Source organism: Mya arenaria, chromosome 11, assembly GCF_026914265.1.
Source record: "Mya arenaria isolate MELC-2E11 chromosome 11, ASM2691426v1".
NCBI classification, from domain to species: domain Eukaryota; kingdom Metazoa; phylum Mollusca; class Bivalvia; order Myida; family Myidae; genus Mya; species Mya arenaria.
In genome coordinates this window covers 16,919,241-16,941,474 of record NC_069132.1, presented here as the reverse complement: position 1 = coordinate 16,941,474, position 22,234 = coordinate 16,919,241, and the positions used below count along the sequence as shown (strand labels likewise).

Genomic DNA, 22,234 nt, shown 5'->3' with positions numbered 1-22,234 from the left:
AATACAATTTCATAGATACATTATTTTTTATTTATTTTTTTACAATAACTAACACTATATTATTATATATTTAAAACTTTAATATATATATATATAACACTGTATTATTATATAATTCAAACTACTATATATATATAATACTATAATATTATCGCAGTGAGGAGACAGTGGCTGTTATACAGATATAAACTTATTCCATATGTTAGATATGTTAGATATAAACAAAAGTATTTCTTAATTCAAAAGCTTTATGTACATACATCGATAATTTTCTACATGTAGCTTTCCTATCACTAGCAATAAGTTCCACAAATTTCAGTACATTTGGTCTTTTCCAATAATATTTACTGATGTATTGTTTTCTTAAATCATTATACAATGTACATTCTAACAGAAAATGAAACTCATCTTCGAGGATATTACAAATTTGACATTTTCGTTCACTAACAGGTATAGATTCAGGTTTATGCCATCTACCGGCCTCGATTTCTAGTCTATGTGATGAGAGTCTTAACCTCGTAAGGGCTTTCCGAAATTGTACAATATTTACATCACACAAATAAGATTGTAACTTAAAATCTGCAAACAGCACATATGATTTTGCTCTGGATGAGTTATTAATTTCTGCAAACCAGTTTTGTACATAAACATCTTGCAGTCGCTGCTTTAATTCATATATAAATTTATCAACGTCACCAACAGTTTGAAATAACCAAACTTCGTTAAATCCTAATGTTTGTAAAATATCTCTAACGCTCTTTGCCCATGATTTACAATTAGGCAGTCTCTCTAAGTCTCTATACAATATTTTATAAACTGCTCTTACATATTTGATATCATCACAATGCAAAAAATTTAACCAGTACTTTATAACGCTTACAACTCTTTTAGTGACGAATGGTGTTCTTCCAAGTTCTCCATAAACAAAATTGTTCTGAGTTTGGGTTCTTACACCTAGAATCTCTTTACAAAACTTCAAATGAACTCGTTCTATCTTTACGCTATCGTTTAACCCCCAGACTTCACAGCCATAATTCAACACTGGGTATATAAGTTTATCAAATAATGACAAATAGTGGCTTATTGATATACCAGGAAACTTAAGATCTGAATTAAGCTTATATAATGCCTTCATAGCTTGCCCTGACAAGGTTTCAAACGTTGTACTGAATGAACCACCAGGTGTAAATACAATGCCTAGATAAGTAAACTTTTTTAAAATCTCTAGTTCTTGTCCTTTGTACATAAATTTAATATTTCTTCTAACATTGCCACCTTTTTAAATATCATCACCTTTGTTTTATTTAAATTAACACTAAGTTTCCACCTGTTACAATAATCTTCTAGCAGTACTAATCCATTTTGTAACCCACTTTCAGATTCTGATAAAATAACAATATCATCAGCATATAGCAACAGGAACATTTTTAACATATCTAAATCAACCCCTTCAAAACCATGAAACATAAAGTGTTCTTCTATATCATTTAGATACATACAAAATAAAAACGGTGATAATGATTCACCCTGCCTAACACCGAGCACACAAGGAAAGTCATCACTTAATTCATTTTTATATCTGACCCTAGATCTAACATTTTCATACATTGACTTAACTATATCTAATATTTTTCCTCTAACACCAAGCTTTATAAGTTTAAATCACATGTTATCCCTCACTATATAATCAAACGCCTTGGTAAAATCAATAAAGGTTGCAAATAATTTTCTCTTATTGTTTAACAAATGCTCAATGATACCATGTAACACAAATATATTGTCTACCGTTTCCATCTGCTTTCTGAAGCCAGATTGTGCCTCTATATATACATGATATGTTTCAGCCCAAGAACTTAATCTATCATTTATTATTCAATTCATTTAGCACTAAGTCTGGTCCAGCTGACTTACCACAGTTCAGCTTCTTACAAGCCTTAACAATCTCCTCACATGAAAATGGTATGTTTAGCTCATCAAACATTATCTGCATTTCACCATCTAAATATCTTTCATTAAAATATAACACATCTTCATCTGGTTGAAAAAACACAGAGTCTGGGTCATTAATAGCTTGAAAATATGCCAAAAAATCATTGACTGACAATTTTGAAGAGAACTGCTTACTAACTTTTCCTTTTAACAGTCTCCAATAGGCTTTAGCATTTGACAACTTAGTACGTTCTAACTTTTTTGTCTGGTTACTATCATATATAAATTTCTTCTTTCTGACAGTATTTTTGTAATCGCTTCTAGCTTGGACCATAGCTTTTCTATTTTCTGTATTTGGGACATTTCAATAAGTATTCAAGTATCTATAAAAATGTTTTTTTTTATCTTTACATTCAACATCAAAGAAACATTTATTAACATTTTGACTTGATACTTTATTTTGCAAGCTTCTCGCTTTTTTAATAAAGGTACACAAATATCGTCAAACTAAACCATTTAATATTGTATTTGAATAACAGAAAAAAGAAACTGTTTTGAGCATTTATAGACTTAAAGCAAGCATTTGACACTGTATGGCGTTCAGGCTTATGCCACTTACGGCAAAAACTAATTATTACAAATATCAATGGAAAGTGTCTGCAACTTATACAGAACATATATAACAACATTAAATCGTGTGTTACTAAAGATTCAGAATACTCAAACTTCTTTCCAAGTAATATTGTCGTCCGCCTAGGCGAAAATGTATCCCGCTCCTTTTTTCTCGCTGTTTTTAAATGACTTGCACTCCTATTTTACCCAAATTATTTATTTTATTATATGCTGATCACACAATTATTATGTCAGAGACAGAAATAGGACTACAAAATGCTATTAACACATATTTCAATTATTGTGATCTATGGAAACTAACAGTCAATACCACAAAATCAAATATAGTTGTTTTTGGTAAAGGCCGACAACGGCCCTATGATTTTAAATTCAAAAATAACAACTTAGATGTAGTAAACGAATACAAGTATCTCGGGATTTATTTTAGTAGAACCGGTTCATTTCCTAGCTGCAAAAAACATATTGCTTCTCATGCATCACGTGCAATGTATAGTCTAATAAAAACTCAAATCGCCTATCATTACCTGTTGACCTACGAGTAGAACTTTTTGATAAAACAATTAAACCTATTTTGTTGTATGGTGCAGAAATTTGGGGATTTGGTAACAATAGCATACTGGCAAGGGTTCAACTTAAATACTTGAAATATGTTCTCAAATTGAATCGATCAACACCAAGCTACATGGTCTATGGCGAAACAGGCATGAAACCTTTATCAATCGATATAGATTAAAGAAATAAGGAAGATTACATACACCATACAATACTAGACAAGAAAAACTCTCATCACTGATATATAAAGTTATATATAACTATGCACTTCCATTAGATGACAGAATAACAAAGAAAAAATATCTCTGGATATATTTCATTTAAACAATTTTCATCAAACTTGGCCTGAATAACCTATGGCTTAATCAAGAAGTAATAAATCGCAAGTGGTTAAAAAACAATGTAAAGCAAAAGCTAATCGATTTATTTTTAAATGATTGGTTGTCGAATATAGAAAATGCAAGCAACAGTATATTTTATAGAATTTTTAAAAAGGACTTTGGTTTTGAAAAGTATTTCCAAATAAACAGTTATTTTCATTCATCAAATTTAGAACAAGAAATCATAGAATGCCTATTAAAATAGGCAATTGGCGTAGAATACCACTAAACGAACGATTATGTACTCATTGCAATGACAAACTAGGAGACGAATTTCATTATTTGTTTGAATGTCAATACTTAGACGATGAAAGAAAACAGTTTCTAAAACCTTACTTTTATAGACACCCCAATACATTTAAATTAGAGAAACTAATGAATACAAGCAATAAGCAAACACAGATAAATCTATATAGATTTGTTATTTTATTCTTTCCAAAATTAAGCAACTATATGCAATATAGTGAATTGATAGTTATACATAGTGAAGTACATGTAAATTTTCATTATTTTGATTTTTTGAATGCATGTATTACATATATAAATACCTAGTTACACTAACTGTAGTTATATGTTAGTTATTGTCGATTTGCAGATTTTTCACAAACATATATATATGAAATGTGCTGTAGTTTAAATTAATATAATTAAGTAAAACATTAATATTGTCACATTGTCGTAATACAATGTTAGTTAGAAACAAGCTGTGATGTATTATTTACATGTCTCATGTCAGAAAAATAAAATATTGAATTGAAGACCCTTTGATTTCCTATCATTTTGTTTCGGATAGGTTTTCTCATATTAAGGGGTTTTCGTATGACTTCCTCTTCTGTTACAGAATTTCGATCGCCAAATTTGTTTAAATATATCATTTTTTCAAACGCATGTTGAAATTGGCTACAATTATTAGAGAATCTTTTTATTATGTACAAGTGATGTAAAGGTATTATTTATACTATTGATACAACCTTATTCATTGTGATTTGCCAATTATGTTTTCTGATTTCATGTGAATGACTCTCCGATACTCGTATTAGGTATCATATGAATTGTAGTTTGAAATTAACAATGTGTCTGCCGCCATGTATATATGTTTTGTATATGACCTTATTTGCCGTGTGTATGGTATGAGTGAATACACGGTGTTTGACTTTGACTTTGATACACATTCGGTGCGTTATCTTTGCGTTGACAATGTGTCAGCCAATTAGGTTGTATTCTAAGTCAGTAACATTACCTGCAGTAATATCTTAATGATTATGAAGGCCACGCTCCCTACCTTCACTCAGCCCATTCTAATCACTAAGCTTTTTATTCACGTCATATATCTATTACGTTAAAACATGGTCGTCAAAGTGTTTAATGTTATGCTTTCAGGTTATGCGTACCTGGTGTGTGCCACATCCGGAAGATTCGCATTTGATTGTTGCGGAAGCATCACAAGATTCGAATACTACGCACAAGCTACAGGAACCATAGTTCTGCAGGTCTGGAGGCCCATGGGCGGGAACACGTATAAGCTCGTTGGTAGTGTCACCCACACAGCAGGTGCTACAGGTAAGATAACTGGATGTTTCAGTGATTAAACTTAAAGCAACTCATTCGCTAGTACGCTGATTATATAAATAGTTGAACGATGTATCGTCAGAGAATTGCAGCCACACATTATGAATAATGGAGCAAATCAGTGGCATTTCAACTCAGAAATGGCAAAATACAGTCGAACCCCGTTGGCTCGAACTCGCTTAGCTCGAATTCCTCGTTGGCTCGAACTAGATGTAAAGGACCGATTTCATTATATTGATGGTAAACAATGCCGCTTGGCTCGAATTTTCCGAGGCTCGAGGTTATTCCGCCGGTCCTTGGGAGTTCGAGCCAACGGGGTTCGACTGTAGCATTTTTAGAGACCGATAGTCACAACATTTGCCTAAAGTGTCTTCTGACAAACGATTGACCCTACTACGAAGTTACCAGACTCTTACTGATGCCTGCTTTCATAGATCGTCGAAAACTCAGTCACAAAATGTTCACGATCTGTTTTCAAATGGTATTTAACTAACATTGCCAATAATTTAAAATGTAAACATGGTAACATTTGTATCAAATGTAATTTGCGTTATATTGTCAAGGATCGTTAACGCTGAATAAGTTATCACTTTGTTTGTGTTTTCTGACAAATTTGCATGGGGTTTTGTAAAAAATATCCACACTTACATTTCGAATTGTACGAAGAATGCACATTTTACAGTGAAATATACCGCCAACAGTGAAATATACCACCAACAGTGAAATATACCGCCAGCAGTGAAATATACCGCCAGCAGTGAAATATACCACCAACAGTGAAATATACCGCCAGCAGTGAAATATACCGCCAATATATCATGGTTTATTTGCAATTGGTTTAATCGTGTACCTAATATCGTTGTCCTATTTTGGCCACTTATTACATTATTATCATACGGCAGCTCATTTTTAAATATTTTGCTGCGTAAAAGTTTTGCTCTTATAACAGTTGATATGTGTTCAGATGTAGCATGTAACACGAATATTCAAAGATATTTGATAAACGGATAAAAAGGGTTTAGGAATAAGGAATTCTGACCAATCGAAAAGTCATAAGGGATTTATCAGCCAATAGCAGTGGTTCTCAGAATTCCTAATCCTAAAAGGCAGTACTTCGGTCGAGTAAACATTAATTAATATTATGCATAAACGTTGAGTTAAGCATACAAATTTTGACAAAGGGCAGTTACTGTTGTCATGGAAATATCGAGTTAATACATTATTACCTTGATTTATTTGCAATCGTTACAAACAACATAATCCATAACCTTGGAATTCAGAATAAGGAACCCGCGAACGTTACTAAATAGTAACAATATATTAGTTCAGAGTAGTAAATGGTGTAATGCATCCGTTAACTATAGATTTACAATTAACAAACAACATTGTAAGACACTATAAGATTACACTTGCCAGTTACCGGATAACAAATTGGCGGAATAACAGTTCCTTTAGGGCCTTTCATTATCCAAAAGTGGGTGGGGAGGGCCGAAAATTAAAGCTATTTGAAAAGTTCATGTTCAACTTAGTTTTGAGGCAAAATCTTTTTAAGGAGTAGAATCTACATCCTTTGTAACATGGTTTGGTGAAAGAAGAAGATGAGTATTTTACGTCGACTTTCTATAAGCATTTGATGGTTTCTTACACAATACACTATGGCAGTCCATATACAGAGCGGGAATTTGTGGAAAATTTATATATATTTTTAAATCAATGTATGGTCAACTTGAATCGTGTATAAAACTCTCTCGTGGATTGACTGAGAACTTCCCCAGCGAAATATGGACCAAACAAGTGTGCATCTCGTCGCCTAGAATATTTTCAGTCTTAATGAATGATCTAATAAACATACTCAAAGAACATTCACCAAATGGAATCTACGTTACGGAGGAGATTGGGATTTTGTATGCGTTTATGTTTGCGGATGATGTTGCTAGTTTTGCAGATACATCCCGTAATCTACAAGCTAAAATTCACCTTTTCGATAGGTTTTGTGACAGCACAGGTATGAACATTAATACGGACAAATCAAAAGTGATGGTATTCCGAAACGGGGGCACGTTGTGGCATTATGAAAGATGGTGGTACAGGGAATACCTTGATATTGTGTCGTCATATAAGTACCTCGGCACATTTTGTACGCCTAAAAATGGACTACGACAACCGATCATCTTTCAAAACATGCAATGAAAGAAATTTCAGTTATATTCGGCTACCAAAATCATTTTGGTCATTTTCATATTTATGCAAATTGTATTGGTCATATAATGAACATATTTGTAACATCCTTATCACTAAGCGATCACTATCCCATATGGTTTACTCGTCTTAAGAAAAGTACATGTTATAAAAATATTGATCACAAGTCAAATATGTACAAATGTTACAAACATTTTAACGAAAATGATTTGCAAAATGAATTAATGTTATCGGGCCTTGAAACTGTGGAATCTATATCAAATCCAAATCATGCACTGGATGTGTTTTGCTCACTCTTAAATGATGTTCTAGATAGACACGCCCCTCTAAAGGAATAAAGAGTAAACCGCGATTACCAACCAAACTGGTTATCCGGAAAAGTTAAAGAACCTTCTTTACGAAAGAGACAAATGTCAAGATGGTGAACATGACCGATACAAAGTTTTAAGAAATAAGTCTCTGCATTAATTAAACAAAATAAGAAAGCATTTTTCAACAAAGCCGTTGAAAATAAATTGGACCCAAAATATATCTGGAATAATTTGAAAGGTTTAACACATTAAAATAACTGTGATAAAATAAACTTACCAACACAATTGGTTGTAGATGATAAAGTTATCAACGGAAAATTAAACATAATTAATGAATTAAATAATCATTTCATAAACATTTCAAGTATACTTGATACACCAACTATAGATAAACATGATTTTATCTAAGATTTTTGAAAGACACGTAGCTAAGTAACTTCAGTCTTACTTCCAAGAAAATATATATTTTATTCAATAAACAAGAGTTTAGGGAAAACCATTCCTGTATTACCGCATTGACTAGTTTAATAGATGCGTGGATTGGAGATGTAGACAGTGGTAAACTCATTGGAACTGTTTTTCTTGATCTCAGGAAAGCATTTGATTTAGTGGATCATGAACTATTTTTGCACAAATTGAAGCTGTACCATTTTTCGAATCACGCATTGGCGAGCTTTCCGTCATACTTAAGTGACAGAAAACAGTTAGTAAAAGTCGGAGATACACAATCTGAATTACTCACTGTTACTGCATTTTTGGCCAGTCGAGCTACCTGATTCGAGCGATTTGGCCCCTAGGGTGATCTCTTGGACTGAGGATTATAATAAATGTGTTTTAGTACTCTATGATACACATAATAAACAAATAATCCACTATTTAATATGTAAAAATATGCGACTAAAAGAGGATTATTAGTTTATTGATTTAACTCGTTCTTGCAATAGATATCATCATTTAGCTAATATATGCCAGGAATGTAATGAGGTAATATGTTCATGCAGTTTTTTTAGGCAAGTTATGTGTGTTGACCAAATTGAAACGTGTAAAAACATCGAAAGTATACATTCTGAGCTAACATACGACGTCTGGCAAAATGAGAATAGATCTAGCACAAATTGTATCGAAAATAATGTTGCGTTATACGGTCACGTCAACTCGCTAGGAACCGATATTAAATCTGATAAAATTATTACCGATACCGATAACAACGTAAGCACCATAATAAGCCCAAAATGCTGTCAACTAAATTGCACGAGTGTGTTGGGCGGTAGTCATAATTCGCAGTGTATTAATACAAATATGGAAACAAATGGAAACACATATACTCCAGCAGCCTCTTCTCAAGGTGACACTGTGTTCATGTTTGATAAGAAGGGTGTTCGGTGTGCACACTTAAACGTATGTCATTTGCTTCCGAAACTTGAGGAAATTAAATACCACCTTTGTCAATCGTATTCGCCAAATATATTAGGTTTATGTGAAACTTTTTTACACGCAGATATCAATGACAATATGCTGCAAGTTAAGAATTACACGTTTGAAAGGAAAGACCGAGAACATAAAAAGGGAGGGGGTATTCTTGTTTACGTGAACAATAATATACAGTACCGTAGACGTCTAGATCTCGAGGTAAATGACATTGAATCGATTTGGCTTGAAATTAATGGTCTATATTGCAAATCGTTCTTAATCAATTTCATTTATCGACCTCCGAACTCCCAACAAAAATGGATTGACTTATATGATAAGCAGTTAGAAATAGCTGATAGTTCTAATATTGGGTTTCATTTAATTGGAGATTTTAATATCAATTATTCGCCGGAAAGTGGCAAATATAACAACACTAAATGGGCAGATCTTACCACGAAGTATGGCTTGGAACAATTAATCAAATCACCAACAAGAATTTCAAAAAATAACTCTACTATAATAGATCATTTATATACGAATATGAGTAATCATGTAACTAAATGGTGTGTGTCTCACTTATCACTAAGTGACCACTTTCCCGTTTGTTTCACACATTCTATTACAGACAAATTACCAAAATTGGCCCCTAATAGCCATACAGTTATACAATATAGATCTTTTAAGAAATTTGAAAAAGAAGCTTTTCAGGCAGAATTGATGTTTTCAGGACTGGATGAAATAGACTCATTGTCAAATTCCAATGATGCACTGAAAAGATTTTATGAAATTCTAAATGGCATTTTATCTAAACATGCCCCAGTCAAAGATAAACGTGTGAAACGCGAGAATCAGCCTGATTGGTTTACTGAGGAAATTATATCTATAATAAATCACAGGGATAAATGCCGAAAAACTGGCAACATAGACCAGTATAAAATACTTAGAAATAAAGTAACTTCTATGATAAAGAAAAGTAAAAAGAATTTTTTCAACAATGCAATAAAAGACAATAAAAATCCGACATATTTATGGAAAAATCTAAAAGATATTTCACATTTGAATCAATCAACTGTGACAGCATTACCTCATAAAATGACATTTAATGAATTTCCGGTTGAAGATCCGTCAAATATTGTAAACGAATTAAACAGTCATTTTGTAAGCATTTCAAACATTATAAATAAAACAAAGTTTTTGAATACAAATTTTAGAAACTTAAAACATATTCTAGATACAAAACTAGGTACAAATTGGTTTGAGATTAAACATATTACCCCTTATGAAGTCCATACTATTATTGATAAATTAAATGTTGGAAAGGCCACAGGCATAGATGGAGTAGGCCCCAAAATTTTGAAGCAATGTGGTGATACTATTACACCTTGTATAGCATCAATTATCAACAGTAGTATAGCGCATGGAGTTTTCCCTGATAAACTGAAAGAAGCACGAGTAATACCAATTTTCAAGTCGGGCAACAAAGAGGACCCCAATAATTACCGCCCCATTTCAATACTCCCAACTAAATCAAAAATCTTTGAAAGGCATATAGCGACACAGGTACAGTTGTACTTTGAGAAAACCGATGTCATACACAAAACACAATCTGGATTTAGAAAACACCATTCATGTAACACTGCTCTAATAAGACTTATAGATACTTGGCTTAAAGATGTTGACAGTGGTAAACTAGTTGGTGCGATATTTTTGGATTTGAGAAAAGCTTTCGATTTAGTTGATCATGAAATTCTTCTTTATAAATTGAAACTGTATCATTTTTCTGAAATAGCATTGAATTTGTTTAAATCATATCTTGAAAATAGAAACCAAATTGTAAAGATTGGCAAAATTAAATCGCAAAAACTCACTGTTACATCTGGGGTACCCCAGGGTTCCATACTGGGACCCTTGCTTTTTATTTTATACATAAATGATATTGCAGTTATGCATCCAACATTAAATATAGATCTATATGCAGATGACTCAACACTTTATGAATCTGGATATCAGTTGACGGATATTCAAAATAAATTACAACATCATTTAAATTATGTTAATAAGTGGTGTCAACTAAATAATATGTCATTGCATCCTTCCAAGACTAAATGCATGTTAATAGGGTCTGCAAATACATTAAAAAACACTGGGAATCTTGAACTTTGTATTAATGATGTTCAAATAGTTAATGTTGTTGTGCAAAAGTTATTAGGGTTGTATATAGATAATACACTAAACTGGCATGTGCAAATCGATTATGTTTGTAAAAATCTGAATAAGAAAATTGCACTTCTAAAAAATATAATATATTTCCTCACACCTGATACAAAACGAATGTTTTACAATGCATATATTCTGCCAAATTTTGATTACGGCTGCTTGGTCTGGGGCAAGGGAACCAATTCATATGTGAATAAAATAAATAACTTACAAAAACGAATTGCAAAAATCATACTTGGTAAATCTAAACGAGATTCATCAACAAATCTATTTAAAGAACTAAAATGGCTAAACTTCTCGGATAGATGTAAATACCACGCAGCAGTATTAGTTTACAAGACGTTGAATAGCATGGCTCCATCATATATGTCAGAATTAGTAACAGTTTCACACAATAATGTATATATGCTAAGATCAATGGCACACAAAGATATTGTTTTGCAAACTAGACCTCGTACTAATTATATGAAAGCATCGTTTACATATTACAGCAGAATTGTTTGGAATAATATACCTTTGGAAATACGAGAATCAAAAAACTTTAATACGTATAAAATAAAGGTCAAACAGTACCTCATAGGAAACTTGTGATTATACAAATTGTGATGTTTTATTCATAATTATATTTAACTGAGAGTATCTGTCTAATATTGATTCAACATCATCATCATGTCATCATATGCATCATTATCGTCAGCATCAACAGCATACTTATAATCATCATCATCATCGTCATCGTTGTTAGCATCGTCTTCATGTTTGTCTTATGATTATTTGCCATATTTTCATTCTGTTTCAGAGGGCCATATCGAAAATAAGATTCTGTAGTTTTGTACATGATCTTAATATGTCACCTTCTTAAAATAAAGATATTATTATTATTATTATTATTATTATTATGTGTATTATAGAGTACTAAAACACATTTTTTTTATGATTCTCAGTCCAAGAGATCACCCTAGGGACCAATAGCTCGAATCAGGTAGCTCGACTGGCCAAAAATGCAGTCCAAATACCAAGTTACTGTGATGAAAATTGCCGTGGTTACATTGAAACCCCTCGTATATATGTGTTTGTATATCTGTATACATGAACAGAACACGTTCAGCAGGAAGACGTCACAAATCATCATTTTACACTATTTTCAGTCACTGTTATTATGTAAAGTTATTTTCCCGTGTTCATTATATATATTATTTCTTCGTTAAGGTGATCAATCAGTGCCGGCAGTATTTCAAGTCGACCAGAATGACTGCATCGGATGGTATGTTGAGTTGATTGCTTTGGTGTTCATGGAAATTATCTGTTATAAAATTCTAGTATTTTTTTATGTCAGTGCTCTTTAATTACCTTATATATTACTTCAACAAAAAGCTGAGCGCTGATCGAACGTCAACTATTTCAGGTACACGTCGTCGACGGACATGGTCCCTTCTAAGAACGACGGTGGCGCTCCGGACACGATCTATATCACATCAGCCCCAACCAACAACGTTGGAGATACTCAAGTCTTCTCCGGTGGGGGAACTGTAACAAACGAGCGTTTTCAAATAAATGTGCAGCAAAACGTCCGTAAGTCACATCGGATATAAAATATGTTCGTTGGAATGGAATACGTTAATCATTAAATTACGTTCTTTTTTCCGATGCAACATTAAATTTAAATTTTACCCTGGTATATAAAAATATGCTGTATAATAACGTTACAAAGCATTGGTGTCACCTTCAGCAAATGCTACAGTAGCTCAACCGGTTACGTACGACGCCGGAAACCAAAACATCCCCGACACGACGGCGGCCAGTGCAAGCGTCGGTACAGTGACGTTCACGGATTTAGACGTTGCAGACACCATCACTATCACCATGGCGGCAAATAATTACTTTGCAATGGTTAATAACGGGGATGGAACAGGTTACTTGTGGATACTATTAACTGTTCTCATAGCTATAACAATACATCAAGTACGAACAAAAGCATGCGTTTGCATTTATTTTCAATGTTTCATTGCTATATATATATATATATATATGCTTTGAGATATAGAACGCCCTTTACTGTTAATAACTGTTTCTTATATATTCCAAAAGTACATGTGAAAATCAAATTTGCAATCAGTGATATAAAAATGTATATTTTGAAAAATACGTAATTATTTTTTTCTAGCTTCCGTGACGTTAACTGCTGATGCGAACTACCCGATCAACGATGTGTCAGGAACTACCCAGACATTGACCTTCACCGCCACGGATTCGTGTGGGAGCACCGCCACCACAACCATGCCTGTAACAATTATTAATCTGGTAGGTGTCTTTTAAATCGGGACATTCATCAATTATGTAAGCGATGTAATTTGCATTCTTATATCTTTATCAATGACCTTCAAACATTCAAAACAAAGGTAAATACAATCATATGTTATACATTTAATATAAATACTCGAACATTTTAAAAAAGAGGATATATCTTTGTATTAAAATTTGTTCTTAATAACGGATTTCCCATACCCTGATGGATGAATTTTACGATAAGCCTTCCCTTTTAGCCTCCGACTCTGACTGGACTGGTACCCGGCCAGACAGAATCAGAGACAGTTGGCTCAGAGAGACAAGTGATGACGTACACATGCTCAGACACCATCGATGACGTCACTGGAACGATAACAGTCAGTCCAAGCACCACGCCCGAATTCTTTTTTTCAAGGTTTCTCTCTGGAACTAATAATAATGCAGGTAAGAGCGGACAACACAAATCGTAAATTAAACTGCAAGTATTGTGTATTGTTTTAGTCCTTGAATTTTAAAGCTGCGCTCTCACAGATTTACCGTTTTTCCAACTTTTATATTTTTGTCTTGGAATTAGAAAAAATTGCGTAAATATCTGCTAACCAGTGATGAAAGACTGCTGACAAAAGATCAGATCGCTGATCTTCATATTTCTATTCCAAATTTAATGTTTTATGGCTTAAACCGTTACTAACGGTTTAAGAAAAATGCATAAAACATCAATTTTGGGACGGAAATATGTAAAGCTGGGATCTGATCTTTTGTCAGCAGTTTTTTATCACTGGTGTGCATATATTTACGCAAATATTTGATCGTTTCAAGACAAAAAATAAAAAAGTTGTCAAAACGTTCAATCTGTGAGAGTGCAGCTTTAAGCCATCTATTCCATAGAGCGATATATCACTGTCACATGTATTTCTTATCATAACTTTGTTACTTACAATAGTACTGTAAAATGTATAAAATGGCAGAATATGATGTTATTATATATTTGACAAAAAGTCATGCTAGCGTGTTAAATCATAAGTTATATCGCAATGATTTAAATATTTAATTTGTGTGATAACGTTACTCTGAATGAAAGTTCTTCTTCTCCTTCTATGCTCAAAATGCAAACCTCCTATATATTGCATCAGAAATGTAAGGTACTGCTTATCTGGATGCCAGAGATCTACCGAAAAAACTGGGAGCCGTTTCATAACTGAGTGATTTCGTATATTGAATATTGAAGAGAACTTGCATTAAGTATATTGAAAAGATTAAATCTGCCACCCGTTGCTAAATTCAAAGTTCCGTTTGCGTTTCAAATATTTGAACGCGATCAAATGAGCAAAAAACAAGACCGCACTAAATGGAGACTGGCATAGATGAACTTTCATAACGAGTGCTTTTTATCAAATGTTAAGTTATAAATTACCCACAAAATGTATCATTTAAGTAAGTATGATTTCTCGGGCGTGCAAGGATAGATTTCGAAAAATAATGGGCTTTTCTGACAGGTTATGTAACTAATAAAACCAAACAAAAACAATATAAACGAATCAAAATTGAAGTGTTTTCATTGATTTGAATAAAAATAACTCAGCTCTGCAGAGTTTTGCATCCGGTGGTTGGATATATCTATTGTCATGTAAAGATTTGTATTTTCATTGTTCTGAGTATAATTACCAGTGTACGAGATCTACCTCCCTGCTCAAAGTACTACCCACCAGTTTGACGCAGATTCCGTCTCTCAGTACACCATCACGGTGACGTGTGATGACGGGAAAACACTCGGCACCGATACTGGCACAACCGTCATTAGTCTGAGCGCCAATCAGCCACCATCAATTACCAATTTACCAGGTAAACAACTTCATTTATATTATTCTGTGATAAATAAGCTAATACTAAGAAGGGCATATACTGATGTAGTATTGTTTTAAAAAAAATATCGACAATGAATCTTTATGATACACCTTAAATAAAATACATGTATATTGATGATATCTAGTTTTATTATTACGATTTTTACTAAGATTTTTATCTTCCAGCTCCTACGTCTATCGACGTTTCTCAGACTGTGACAAACGGTTCGATCGTGTTTACAGTCCTCTTCACGGACCCAGATACAGATGATACGATTGACTTTACTTGGTCATGTACACCAACAAACTGTCCCTTCTACTTTTTGGACTGTGCGTGGATATGTTTTACTTGAAGTGCTCTTTATGCCATTAAAATACAGCATCAGCTTATGATCTATAATAAGGCCAGTTGCAAAAAATAATATGAAAAATTATTCTTACAGAACATTATTATACAAAATCAATCCATGAGCTGTTGCACATATGCATTAGCGCATTTTTATGACAAACAGGTCATCAAACGTGATTGGGTGCCGGTTTCAGAAAAGTATAGATACAAATAATATCCTAACTGCTGCTTAGTAAATATAGTTTTAATTCGAGATGTTAATGTTAGCTATAACTATAACTATAAACAATATTGTATTGTAAAATTAGCCGGCGCTATGCAGACCATCCAGAATATGGCGGACGCCAACTCCAACGGTTATGACATCATTATCACACCAGTCGACAACAGAGGGAACTTAGGCGTCTCTCGCACATTGACGGTGGTTGTGACAGGTATGTTGCAAATTAGTCCAATATATATGTTTTATCTCTTTTACATGCTAGATTTTAGACAGCATGAAGGTTCGCTAGTCGTTCCGTTCTTGGTGAATCATATAGAGACGCATTTGTGAACTCCTTATAATCGGCAATAAGAAACAGTTTCTTATATTCGTTCTTTAATATGTGCCTGAATAGCGCTATAACCATTTCAGACATAAACAGCTCACCGACGTTTTCAAACTTGCCCATTGACGTACCAATTGACGAGAACATTGCAATCGGAACTTCTATTTTCACCGTATCGTTTACGGACCCCGATGTCGCCGACACGCACACGTTTTCTTTCGGAACCTCATCGTACTTCGAAATGGCAGACACTTCAAGTGCGTAGCAATTGTCATTCAAGTTTTATGAAAAACGTGATAATAATAAAACGTTATACGCGTATAAAGGACGTTTCTGTTAGTTGTTTTATGACATATTTGATATTCGTTAAACTGTATTGGCGTATAACGGACGAAGATATAAAATATTAAATCACATTTATTTCCCAGCTGGCGTTATTACAACTAAAGCGGTAGTCGACTACGAAGCGTTGCCACAAACGTCGTTCCCTATACAAGTGACTGTAACTGACGGTATAAAGACGGCCACCGACACTGTGACCATCAACGTTAATGATCTCAACGAGCCCCTCGTATGGAACTCCGCAACATATCGAACAGACGTTGCTGACGGCGCGGTGAGTCTGAATTAAACGTTTAAATGCTAATATTTTATATCTGTTTCGGACAAGTATATTATTTCTTATACGTAGATTTGTGCTGTTGTTTGAAGTCAGGCTTTACACATATTGTGCATTTCTAACTTGGAAACATGCGTAAAAAAGGATTGAATGACAGAAATAAACATTTCGTTTCCATATGTCCAGGCGGTTGGTACAGCGATAGCTAACCCAGGATTTAACATTACGGACGAAGACCCAGGGGATACTTACACCTGCCGTATGGATTGCGGAGCAGCGGACGGGTATGAAAACGCATTGGTATAAAGTACGGATATAATGTATGTTTTATTAACGTACTGTTGTATGCTTAGCTTCGATAGTTAAAATCAAAAGCATCCGTTTTCAAAATATGTTTAAACATGCAAACAGGCGGGGGTGGTGGGTATTTTTCACAACTTATCCATACATCCTTAAATATGTTACGACAGTTATTTCAACCTGTTGACGAATTGTGCGTCCACTTCCGCGTTGGCGGTGACGTCCGTATACAGTCTGGACAACACGGGACTCGGGACGTCTGTGGTCTGCACGGTTACCGCCGTGGACACGGGATCCCACACTGCGACCACAACACTCAGCATCACAATCGGTATGCCAAAATTATGCTGAAGCAAAGATGTCACCCCAGTCAAAAATAGCTTGCGAGGGGTATTCGAGTAGTTTGCGACGGCATTATCTGTTGGGCCCCACGGAAATCACCTTGTTACTGGCGGGTCATTTTAGGGAATCGGTCGGCCATCGAGTTACTTTGACCTCGGAGGAAAAACCTAACTGTAGCTTTAAAATTGTAATTAGTGTTACCGCATTACTGTGATCGAGTGGCGATCTGAAAAATCGGTTATTCAGTTGAAAATTTCAATGTTTCCAATGAAACAAAAGAAACTCCGTTACTCGATTTTGCAAAATGCTCATTCTAGGCAGTTCTCCAACAATGCTCAATATGTATATGAAAAAGTACAGAAACAAGCTCAGTAGCCAGAATTTTAAACATAAACCCCGTTTAATGGCACAATGTCAATGCCAAATACATAATATACAAAAACAAACAATCTCAAACCAGAAACATGGAACAACAGTAAAAAAGATCCGCAAACAACATCATACATATATACTATATAAAAAAATAGGGGTGTTTATCAAATTCACACACTCACTGATTCCACATCAAATCTCACTTTTTCACGTAAATTTTACAACATTTTGGTTGCTCCAACTCGCGGAGATTGACAAAATACCATGCTGTAATCCATCAGCTGCAAAGCGAATGTTCGCATTCTGAAAGCACACAATGTTAATTCTTCGCGCTTGGACCTGAGAATATGTATTAAAGAAATGTTGACGTAGATTTTGTTCGAATGGAGTAACGTTATGAAATAAGTTTCAAAATAGTGTTTATTTGGTATCCAATTTATTAAACTCTTCTTTTAAAAATCTATCTGCCAAAATCTCGGTTATAATTCGTATTTAAGACATGAACATGCATTACAATTGCATGTTTGTTTTACAGTACTTAACAGTATATGTGGCTAACGAAACCCCACTTTTTAAGGCACCATGCAACTAATAGATACAGATAAATTTGGCTTAGTGTTGATGTTATGGTCAATAGATGTCCAATTACTTACTCTTAACCGATCCAATCATTTGAATGTGACCCCTCTGATACTAACCTAAATTTAACCTGAAGAGAACTTAACCAAGGAGGTATTAATTAGCTGTCTGTAGTGAAATATCAATTGATATAAAGAACATTTTCACCAAATTTCAATGCGTATTTTTGTCAGCTTGGTTTGGTACAATTCCCCGCATTCCTCCACGATGGCATCAAAAAACAATATAACACGTTGATGTCCGTTACGTTGGCAGTGTAGCAGACCGGCTGCCTAAATAAGCAGCATGACACAATGGCAGTTTGGCTGCGTGAACAGCATAACAGCTTTGTATGTATCTTATAGAAACGACACGACAAGTACCCAAACAATAAACAAGTACTCTCTTTTTCTTTTATACATTCTAGACGATGCCGACAACTACACACCTGCGTTCACGTACACCAACAACGTGTTTACTCTTTCTGCGTACACGGCAAGTGGCGTTGTGGTCGGCACGGTAACTGCAACTGACGAGGATACTGGAACCTTTGGACAGTTCACATACTCGATGGATACGTCGTCCCTGCCGGATAGTTACTTTGCGGTAAATAAATTTCATAGCATCACGGATATATTATGGTATCGTAGGTCCGTGATAGTATACCGCATATTCGAGAAACCGTTTAGTGACTGCTTTGTATTCACTTTTTACAAACACTTTTTTCAATGCTATGAAAACGTCATACGCAGAAGTGAACTTTGCAGATGGACTCTGCAACCGGGACCATATCGACGGTGGTTGACTTGTTAACCACGTGTAACTGTTCTAGCACTTCTTTCGTTATGCCGATAACGGCGGAAGACCAGGGAGGGTTGGTTGGCTCCGCACAAGTCACCATCTATATCACGGATGCGACAACAACACACACGACAACCACTACTGACAGGTATGTACGCAATCTTTGCATCTTTTAAGGATTAATGGATATTGCATGGTGATATGTATTTTTTAATATAATGGTAACTATACATTGAAGAAGTATTCACCCGTGGTAGCGTCGCTGATTCCGATTTTACATGTGGCGTTTCTGTTACAATCATATATATTATAAAAAAGAATCTGAAGTCACAAAGAACACTGAATAATGTTTGTTTCTTTGGTAAATGAAGGTACCGAACATTCTTTGAGGATACAAAGAACATTGCGTGGTTTTCGGTTGCCATGGCGCTGTGTGCTGTGATAGCTGCGGTTACTACCTTCGTAATGATTCGTTATGTCTGCAACGGGCCGCCACTTTGTCGCTTCAGAACAGGGTAACTGTAACTTTACGTTAAAAACAAAGATGTTAAAACTACAAAGCAAAAACATCGAAACCATATTATTTTCCACTACATATTTAAGTATTCACTGTTAGTTGCATACTTTAGTATAAAGTGAAATTATTTAGGGACCCATAGTAAGTGAGTCTAGGGCAAGAAACGATGATATGTCTTCTTAATAAAAAAAACGTCTCCTTGTAATAGCGCGTTATGCATTGTATATACATGCATGATTATCTTTGAACCTTTACTGGTACTTTTCACTAAAATTGTATTATGATTTCTTTAGTGTCCTTCCTACTATATTGTAAAATTTTATTCAAGATCCAAATTTTATCGGAGGCAGCTGGACACACCCCCTCGTCCTTTGACACCACGTCGACCGCCTCCACCGAAACAAGAGCCACATCAGTCAAGTAGGTATTTTGATATCTCTCCACGTGACACATACTGCTGACAAAAAAAAAACTGTCAAAGAAGAACCATTTTCGATAATACGCACATATCATGCAAATGCTACATAACTATAATATGTTCTGTATTGTTATTATCAATATACTGTATTATTATCATTATTATTATGGTTCATTATTACTAACATAATGATTCATAAATACTGGCATTGTGTTGCATCATAACTATCATTATGTGGCATTGTTTTTAGCATTATATTTTGCATTATTCCTATCATAAGTGTTTTTATAGCATATATACTCATATTATACTTGGTAAAGTTTAACATATAAATTACACAAAAAAAGATATAAGTAAAAACTGACCGAGGAGTTAAGTCCCACAGTATGTTGCTATGTTTTGCTGCTTTGTGTGTTATTCAAATATATCTACAACCGCACGGCAGTCTTATCACCATGATTACTTTTGAATAGCTTTGTGTAGGTAATGCTGATACATTGATTATGTTGCTATCAGTTTAAGTTTTGATTTATTTCCAGTTCGGCGATGTCCTCCTCCCAAAGGTAAAGCACTGCAAGCTCTTTGTGTTTTTATATTGAATTTGCGAAACGTTTTCAAATTATTATACAATATGATGGCAGGAAAGCCAAAGTTGTTCAAAATAATGGCAATAGTTTAACTTCTCTGTTATTTAAAATGATAACATATTAAACACACGTTTATTGTCAAGATTACAGTCTAGTACACCGGTATTATAATTAATGTTATAAATGCACTGCCGTTGTGATGATAACAGTTTAACTGCACTGCCGTTGAAATGATAACAGTTTAACTGCACTTTCATTGAAATGTTAACAGATAAACTGCACTGTTATTATAATGATAATAGTTCAACTTCACTAAAATTACAATGATAACAGTTAAACTGCACTGTCATTGAAATGGTAATGATTAAACTACTCTGTAATTACAATGATAACAGTTAAACTACACTGTCATTGAAATGGCAACAGTTTAACTGCACTGTCATTGAAATGATAACAGTTTAACTGCACTGTCATTGTAAATGTTAACAGTTAAACTGCACTGTCATTGAAATATAACAGTTAAACTACACTGTAATTACAATGATAATAGTTCAACTTCACTAAAATTACAATGATAACAGTTAAACTGCACTGTCATTGAAATGGTAATGATTAAACTACTCTGTAATTACAATGATAACAGTTAAACTACACTGTCATTGAAATGGCAACAGTTTAACTGCACTGTCATTGAAATGATAACAGCTTAACTGCACTGTCAATGAAATGATAACAGTTTAACTGCACTGTCATTGAAATGGTAACAGTTTAACTGCACTGTCATTGAAACGGTAACAGTTTAACTGCACTGTCATTGAAATGATAACCGTTTAACTGCACTGTCATTGAAATGGGTACAGTTTAACTGCACTGTCATTGAGATGATAACAGTTTAACTGCACTGTCATTGAGATGGTAACAGTTTAACTGCACTGTCATTGAAATGATAACAGTTTAACTGCACTGTCATTGAGATGGTAACAGTTTAACTGCACTGTCATTGAAATGACAACAGTTTAACTGCACTGACATTGAGATGGTAACAGTTTAACTGCACTGTCATTGAAATGATAACAGTTTAACTGCACTGTCATTGAAATGATAACAGTTTAACTGCACTGACATTGAGATGATAACAGTTTAACAGCACTGTCATTGAAATGGTAACAGTTTAACTGCACTGACATTGAGATGATAACAGTTTAACTGCACTGACATTGAGATGGTAACAGTTTAACTGCACTGACATTGAGATGATAACAGTTTAACTGCACTGACATTGAGATGGTAACAGTTTAACTGCACTGTCATTGAAACGGTAACAGTTTAACTGCACGGTCATTGAAATGATAACCGTTTAACTGCACTGTCATTGAAATGATAACCGATTAACTGCACTGTCATTGAAATGATAACAGTTTAACTGCACTGTC

General features: G+C 34.2%; 1 protein-coding gene across 1 annotated transcript in view; it reads left to right on the top strand.

Moving 5' to 3' along the window:
- The window catches only part of LOC128209944 (cadherin EGF LAG seven-pass G-type receptor 2-like), a 29,700-nt gene that overhangs the window by 5,605 nt on the left and 1,861 nt on the right, over window positions 1–22,234 (top strand). Inside the window, exons 3-20 of the mRNA XM_052914219.1 lie at window positions 4,875–5,054; window positions 12,410–12,464; window positions 12,606–12,772; window positions 12,930–13,112; window positions 13,365–13,501; window positions 13,744–13,930; window positions 15,155–15,328; window positions 15,517–15,660; window positions 15,988–16,113; window positions 16,314–16,484; window positions 16,656–16,843; window positions 17,033–17,130; window positions 17,317–17,477; window positions 18,906–19,084; window positions 19,246–19,427; window positions 19,651–19,794; window positions 20,125–20,216; window positions 20,754–20,777. Of these exons, the coding sequence (XP_052770179.1) occupies window positions 4,875–5,054; window positions 12,410–12,464; window positions 12,606–12,772; window positions 12,930–13,112; window positions 13,365–13,501; window positions 13,744–13,930; window positions 15,155–15,328; window positions 15,517–15,660; window positions 15,988–16,113; window positions 16,314–16,484; window positions 16,656–16,843; window positions 17,033–17,130; window positions 17,317–17,477; window positions 18,906–19,084; window positions 19,246–19,427; window positions 19,651–19,794; window positions 20,125–20,216; window positions 20,754–20,777 (2,592 nt within the window). The remainder of the gene's footprint in view (window positions 1–4,874; window positions 5,055–12,409; window positions 12,465–12,605; window positions 12,773–12,929; window positions 13,113–13,364; window positions 13,502–13,743; window positions 13,931–15,154; window positions 15,329–15,516; window positions 15,661–15,987; window positions 16,114–16,313; window positions 16,485–16,655; window positions 16,844–17,032; window positions 17,131–17,316; window positions 17,478–18,905; window positions 19,085–19,245; window positions 19,428–19,650; window positions 19,795–20,124; window positions 20,217–20,753; window positions 20,778–22,234) is intronic.